Source organism: Aegilops tauschii, chromosome 7 (genome assembly GCF_002575655.3).
Source record: "Aegilops tauschii subsp. strangulata cultivar AL8/78 chromosome 7, Aet v6.0, whole genome shotgun sequence".
Lineage (NCBI taxonomy): Eukaryota > Viridiplantae > Streptophyta > Magnoliopsida > Poales > Poaceae > Aegilops > Aegilops tauschii.
Genome location: NC_053041.3, coordinates 599,298,481 through 599,306,347, shown reverse-complemented (window position 1 = coordinate 599,306,347; position 7,867 = coordinate 599,298,481). Strand labels below are relative to the sequence as shown.

General features: G+C 45.9%; 1 protein-coding gene across 1 annotated transcript; it reads left to right on the top strand.

Annotated features, from left to right (window-relative positions):
* The first annotated feature begins 2,224 nt into the window (after positions 1-2,224).
* On the top strand, positions 2,225-6,095 carry LOC109781765 (ubiquitin-conjugating enzyme E2 22). Its single transcript, XM_020340377.4, has 7 exons — positions 2,225-2,563; positions 4,054-4,181; positions 4,251-4,395; positions 4,687-4,764; positions 4,918-5,030; positions 5,220-5,323; positions 5,515-6,095. The coding sequence occupies exons 2-7, from the start codon at positions 4,179-4,181 to the stop codon at positions 5,825-5,827; spliced, it is 756 nt and encodes a 251-aa protein (XP_020195966.1). The 5' UTR covers positions 2,225-2,563; positions 4,054-4,178; the 3' UTR covers positions 5,828-6,095.
* The last annotated feature ends 1,772 nt before the right edge of the window (positions 6,096-7,867 follow it).

Genomic DNA, 7,867 nt, shown 5'->3' with positions numbered 1-7,867 from the left:
GGCAATTGAGCTAGCTCCGGCTTGCGTTTGTAAGCTTTGCCCTAGGTGCTTTGTCTCAATGCTGTTGGTGTTGGTTGGACGAGCTTATGTAGGATCGTGGCGCAGCCTGCTGACAAAGAGAGGGGCGTATTTACTCATGCTGAGTTGCTGACCTCGGGCGTCTCGTCAGCGAACAGCTCGTCGAAGCCTGTCTGCAGACAAAATAAGGGAAGAGATGCTATAATTGCATCGTTGAGATCGAGTGTTTTTGGATTTCATGGTGCTACAGTAACATGTGTGCCAGATTTGAACACGCATGGCTCTGTCTATGTGTCGTCCACCGATGTGATGCATTCTGGTAGATAGTGAGAGAGTCACTTTTTTTTCAGGGTAAAGAGTTTTACTCCATAATAATAGGGTTACAATCAAGAGGCAAAAGTTTCTCTATGCATGGTGGTCCACGATCAGCAGTCGCACTCTCGATACGAGTATATATACAAAGCCAACCGATATGCTACCCCATTTTGCTCACACTTAATTTTTTGTGGAATAAACTCACAAGTACCATAAGATGCTTGATCTCAGCTACCAAATGTCCCTATGCTGACCGGGACAGATTATCACCGGTTAGGAACGTCAATGCCTCCAAGGAGTCCGATTGGACTATTATAGAAACATCACTATATTGAGCCCCCAGTGCTATACCTTGCATCAGCACATGCAACTCAACCTCTAGTGCGTCATTGCAACTAAACAAGCAGCAATACGCAGCAAAAATAACACTTCCATCATGTCTCCTCCAGATCATGCCGGCTGCCGCCGAGCCATCCACCGAAGAGAAGGCCCCATCAACAGATAGTGCAACCCGATTTTCGGCGGTGGTGACCATGGCAACGCGCTGGAAACCACTACAACACGAGTAGCTAAGCTGTCTTCCATGAGCGGCATCTTCCCATTCAAAAATTCCTCCGTGCTATATCTCCTGGACAGATAAGCGAACAAATATAACTCTGGAGATAATGAGAGAATCACCTTTTTAAAAAAATTGACAGAGAATTAGTCGCCGGTGTTTGCGAAGGGTGAGTCTTTGTCTCCCTGCAGTGAGATGAAAGAACCTCTCGCCGGTGTTTTCTAAGAATATAATGCTTAAATTTGAAAAAATGATCATGATGCGTCTAAAAATTGTTCATGCAGTGTAAAAAAAGAGTTTGCGCAACTTTTAGAAAAATGTTGGAGCATTAAAAAGTATATTTACATTTTAAAAATTGTTCACGCGTTCCAAAATATGCATGTGACATTTAAAACAAATATTGATATGATGTAAATAAATGTTTTTGTAATTTAGATAGCAAACTTATAAAAAAAATTGTGATATTTACAAAATATGTTCAAGCATTTCAAAGATATATTCCTAGCATTTAAAAATATTTAAATGTAAAAAAATGGTCTGTACCATTCAAAAAAAATATTCGTGACATTTAAAAAAATCGTCACCCATTTGAAAAATCTGCTCATGACATTTTTTAACTTTTATATATTGTAACCCGATAAAAACACATAGAAACAAAGAAGGAAAATCCGCATGAAGGATTTTAAAACCGGTTCGAACCGATCCCAAGAACCTTCGCAAAGCTGCTGCTGCAGGCAGCTAAAGTGTTTGGCAGGCCGTTAGCGGATCGCCACGAGAGGCGAGACGAGGTTACGTCTCGCAGTAAGCGAGGGAAGGATGCTTTCCTTCCGCTGGGCCCCATTGGGCCAAATGGGTGTAGGTAGAATAACGTCCATCTGGTTTCTCCTGGTGGCCTCAAAAAAAGAACCTGGTTTCTCCTGGTCCTGTATTAGTAGTGCAGAAAAGAGAGAGATTGTCTGTGATTTTAATGGCTTGGTGTAGACTTGAATACATTTTCTTCTCAGCGGGTGTCAGAGAGATATTCTTTTTCAGAGTGATTCCCAATGTATGGCAAAGTCATCAGGCTGAGTGGCTTAGCTCCGGTTTTATACTCGATTCCCATCTGTCGCGATGGCTTTCCTTTAGCCGGCGGCAGCCGACGCCCGTCGGTGTGTCGAACCCGAGGCCGTCCGGCCGTTCGTCGGCCGGCCACCCCCGCGCAACGGCTACCAACCAAACGCGTCAGGCAAAGGCCCCACGCGCGCCCCTGCCCATCCGGGCCCACGTGCCGCCAACGGTCCGATCACCCGCCGCACCCACCGGCCCCCTGTCTCTCTCTCTCTCTCTCTACCCTATGGATTCCATCATTTCAGTCCCGATTCTCCCGATTTTTACTGCTCCGCTCCCCTCTCCCCCCTCCCGGTCTGCCCAAATCGGGAGCGCTCCCCTCCCCCTCGCCTAGGGTTTCGCCCCCTCGATCCCCGCGGCTCCGGCCGGCGCCGCCCATTCCTTCTCCACCGACGCACCGCTTGCCGATTGCATTGCCCTCCTCGCGGTGCGAGGGAGCGAGCGCGGGGATCGGCCGCTCCCTCCTTCCCCGCCGGCTCCAACTCGATCTCCTCCCCGGACCGCCGGGGGCGAGCAGGGGGAGGCGAGCGCCGTGGTCGCCGCACCGCGCAGCGTCGGCAGTAGTAGGTGAGCAGTCGGTTCCTTCCGTTTTGGGGGCAGATTGGGGGCCCGGTTACTCTCAGATTCGTTCACCCTGCGCCGGTGTGCATTGGTCCCGCGATTAGCATCCCCCCAATGTGGTCACTCAGCGGATGCATCCTTTTTTAGTGTAATAACTAGAGGGAGATTCGGTTCATCTAGTTCCTTTATAGGTAGAACGGAGCAGGTCTGTGTTGTGTGCTTGTAATGTTCAGTTGGGACCCTGTTATCACGCCAGCCCTTGGATAGACTCAACTTACAGTGGTGAGCATGTGTGTGCCCTGTTACCACACCGGCTAACCGATGGACTGATGGACTGAACCTGCAGCGGTGAGTGTGTGTTTGAGCATTTTTGCGCGTGTCTAGCGTGGGTGAGAGTACTTGCCAGCATGCCTGTGGGTACGTTGTCGGGGCGAGGGGATACAAGTTGATATGTGGAGTATGAATTGCCATTTTTATCCATTTAACTATCAAGTTCGCAATAAATTAGCACACCGGCAAATAGCACATTGCCACGTTAGCGAATCGACAGAAGCGCAGTAGCATGGGACAAGGAAAGCACCCTAATTAATACCAAATCGCCAATTATATGGTCTGGTCTAACTGGTTTCCTCACCCCGCAAACATTCATGTGTAACAATACCTTTATTTAGACAAAACAAATTGACCCCTCGGGAGAGACAACCCAAATGCATAGTAGCATTTCAAGGTCGAGAAAAAAGCCCGAACGCCAGCCTGCACCTGCTGCTACGTCGCAAGTATACACAGTGAGTGTGGGGGCCTTTTTATTCGCGATTACCAGGGTTCGAGCCATGGTCGGTAGCCCCCCACTCCTGGAGTTCTTACCGCCGTGTTAGACAAAAGGTATATGACCAGCTTTATGTAGGAATACTTGTCGCTTGCAGGTATTAATGGATGCACCATTAATTTGTAGCATCGTTCAATTACTAGTTCAGCACTCACGTTACATGTGAGTGTGCTCACAGTTTGCACACAATGAGGGCGGATAAATATATTATTTATAGTAGTGAATGTTCCTTCTGTTGTTTAAAGGTCAAAGTAATTAACGGTGCATAAATTAATCTGCTGGAATGACTCCTTTAGACATAAAAACTGCAATAGTATGCCATGTGGAGTCACCTTGCAATAAAATGTTTTGTCCAAAATACCAAGTTTGCAATTTTAACTAAATGCAATATTTCATTGGATTCATTATTTGTACTGGCTTTCCAAAATACCTTAGCCACGTGAGTAATTTTACAAAAATTGCAATTTATTTCATATTGGATGTAATACTTGTAAGATGTATGTACACCCCTTGATAATTGTTGTATGAAAGTCATGTACTAACGATGTATTACAGTTTCTCCATAAATAACATATAAGTGTTGATTTCTTAAGTTACAGATAAGTCTACTGAGTTGTTATACCATATTGATTCAGTCATATCTAATCTCCTAAATGTTGTTGCCGTTTAGGATGATCACACTGTTTGCACAGGGCTGAATCTTTGTGACCAGTAGAGTGCTATTTTGAAACAAGAAAACTTCTAAGTGAAGCTGCACACAGAGAACCTTTAGAGTTGTCTGCTGTTATTGCTTCCATGGTGAGTGCCTGAAAGACTTAATTGAAATGCTTTCTTCTTTTCTGTTTCTAATGGTGTGTTTGTTCGAAGGCAACAAATGAGAACCTCCCACCAAATGTCATCAGGCAATTGGCTAAAGAACTGAAGAATCTTGATGAATCACCTCCAGAAGGGATTGAAGTTATTGTTAACGATGATGACTTCAGCACCATTTTTGCTGATATTGAGGGCCCTGGTAAGATCCATAAATATACTTTGGTTTTCAGCTGCTACTTATTTGTCATCCACATTGCCCGTGCTGCCATGCTGGCCATGCTATTGTACCAGCTTTGCATATAATGGTGTTTTTTTTAGTATTCATGGATTTCTGACATATTGTTTATTTAGAAGTTGAGCATCGATGAATCTTCTTCTTTCTGACAATGCATTTTGTAAAATCTCAAGTGTTTGAAGTTCCTTTCTTTTCTCTTTCTTATTGTACTACTTTAACCTCATGTTCTAAAAATCGTATCTGGACATGATGCAGCTGGAACTCCATATGAGAATGGAGTATTCCGCATGAAGTTATTGTTGTCTCGTGACTTCCCTCACTCTCCCCCAAAAGGTAGTTATCTTTTGGAACTTCCAGAACTGTCTGCTTTTAGTTATTTCTTGAAATGAAGCCTCTAACTGAAAGTCTGCATTCTCCTTCTGTACTTCAGCCATTTCTTTAATTGAAACTTCTAATTAAAAGTCTGCATTCTCCTTTTATCTGCAGGGTTCTTCTCGACAAAAATATTCCATCCAAACATAGCAACTAGTGGCGAGATATGTGTGAACACGTTGAAAAAGGATTGGAACCCTAGTCTTGGATTGCGACATGTTCTGCTGGTGAGCTAAAGCTGCCGCACAATTCGCCATTCTTCTGTTGAGAGCAATGCATGATCTCTTTGTAAGAGATTGCTGAATTTAGATTTAAAAGGAGTCCATGATAATAGCTATGGCCTGGGAATAAAGTCCATCTGCCCTCTCACAACATGGGGAAGACTAACTATGAGCTCCTTTTGTCATGTGCCACAGGTAGTGAGATGCCTTCTGATCGAACCATTCCCCGAATCTGCCCTTAATGAACAAGCTGGAAAGATGTTGCTTGAAAACTACGAGGAGTATGCACGCCTTGCAAGGTCAACCTTCGACTATGTATTTTTCTATCCTAGTGTGATGCTCGCAGATTTTTTTCTTACAAAGCATTGTTGGCACATGGTCATGAATCTCATGGCTGCCATTTCTATCAGACCAGATCACAGACGATACTAAAGTATCAAGTAGAGCTTTAAACTAGGCACTGTTGATTTCACCGTGACTCCATGTGCAGGCTGTACACCGGCATTCATGCACATAAACATAAGAACAAGTCCAAGACCGGAGCCATTTGCGAGTCAACCACAGCTCTAAACGTGGGTCAGAGCAATAGCACCGTTCCGAGCAAGAACATACCATCGGCGCCAGCACTAGTATCCACCTCCACCTCGACCAAAGTGCTAGGCATACAGGATCAGAACGCCGCTCCTTCTGATCCTTCTGTAGGATCATCAACGGCGCACAAGAAGGACGGGCCGCTTGCCGCCAAAATCCCAGCCGAGAAGAGGAAGATGGATGCCAGGAAGAAGAGCCTGAAGAGGCTGTAACAGCGCACCCCGCCGGATAGCGTTGACGCGGGCTGTTGTAGTAGCTAGTAGAGTCAATCCCCTTGATAAGCGCCGCCGGATTCAGCAGATGCACAGCGGAACCGAATGGATAAATAAACCCAAGGGACATCTCATGAATCTGGTGGCTGATTGGTAGAGAAGTATGCCTGTACTCAGGCATTAGTGAGATGAGACGCATGTGAGCTGGTGGTCTCCTGTTGGAATAAACTGTGGTGATGTGCAATGACGAACTATTTGGAAGAACAAACCGTCGCCTTTTCCGCTGATTCTGCACTAAGTTTTGTCTCGTGATGCACTAGTACTGACATACTATTATGGTGTGATTACATGCTTGATGTGGAAGCTCCTTGAAAGCGAGAGCTTAGTGCTAAAGCGAAAAAGGGGTCTGATGATATTCATTCACCCTGAACCAATGGGCAGCTGGGCACTAGCTGTGGTGTAGGGTGTAGTAGCATCTGATGCAGTGTAACAAACAACAACCTGATAAAGGCCTCATCTTGAGTGCACAGCACAATGATCATCTTTCAGCTACCACGGAATCTTCCCCTTTGTGGATGTTGTAGGGCTGCCTTCTAGATTGGAAACCACCATGATACTATATTCTAAAAAATGAAGAGGGACATTATCATCAAGTTTCATGGCAGGACTTGTGCCACCCCCACTCCAATCTTGAGCCAAACATTTTTGTAAAATTCCTCCATTCACATCAAGCAGGTCAGCTCCCTCTTTTCTAGCCTTTCCTCAAGCTCCAGCTACTGTCAGGTTTCTTTTCGAGATATGATCCGTGTTAAAAATGTAAGATCGATCGATCTTCCGGATGAGATGGGACGGGAGGAGGAGTCACCGCGAATCGCAACTTCCCAAGCTTTACGGGGGTGGAGGTGCGGGTGCCCATCATGAGGACGACGATCCACCCAAAGCCAAAGGTGTGGTGCGTGGCCCAAAGAGGATTCGGGGGGACTTTCGCAGGCAATTGCTGCCTGCCTGCGGCGAGCACCGGCCTTTTCATCCTCCCGTACGCCTTTCTTTGCTTCTTCTTTCCCCTTTTTGGTTTCTCTACGTTTGGTTACTTTGACTGGCCGGTAAAAGAAAGAAGCATCAAGCCCATCCATTGGCGCAGAAGAAGAAGGCTCGAGGAGTGAAGCGGTGGCGTGGACGGCGGCCGCTGTCGGGCGTGGAGAATTCGTGCTTGGCCGGTGAAGAAGAAGTCCGGTGACGCCCTCGCCTTTCGCCTAGGATCGCAGAGCAAGACGGCATTCATCATCGTCGTCGTCGGCGGCCCAGTCAGCAGCAGCGGCAATTATTCGTGGTCTCTGACTTATCCGATTGTGCAGTGCAGATAAGATATAGGATATCTCGGGTGCACGAGTCCAAGCGGGTTGTGTGTACCAACCGAGGAAGAAAGGAAAGAGGGGCAAGCACACACACAATCTCACACGGACAGCCTTACTCTTTCCGTAAACTAATATAAAAACATTTAGCTCACTATTTCAGTAATCTATATTAGTTTACAGAGGGAGTACTACTCTTCAATATTCTAATCTACTCCCATACGGTGTGATTGTACCCACTATCATACTGCCGTGCAGGACTTGTTCTTTTGTCTCCAAGGTCTGCTACAGTTGGTCGTATGTATGTTATAATATAAATCGACCTGAGGAAGGGTGGTGAGATTTGGCAAGCTTCGTCATTTTGGCCGTTATTAAACAAAGGAGCCAAGTAGGGGCCTTTGCCGATCAATAAATTTATATTTAACCAAGGGGACAAGTGGCCGAGCACGTACAGTTTTCAGTCACATGGATGAGCTGAGCTCAGACACACTTGATCATCTACGCAGCGGCTACGCCCATGCGTCCATGCCATGCCCGGATCCAACAACAATGGAGCCGATACATAATAAATCAGCTGTTCCCCCACGAATAAATATTACAGGTCCTAAAAGTTCTTTCTATACAATATATTTGCTGGCTGTGATTGGTCGCATGATATGAAAATATGCTTTGGCTAGCCTGATTGGTA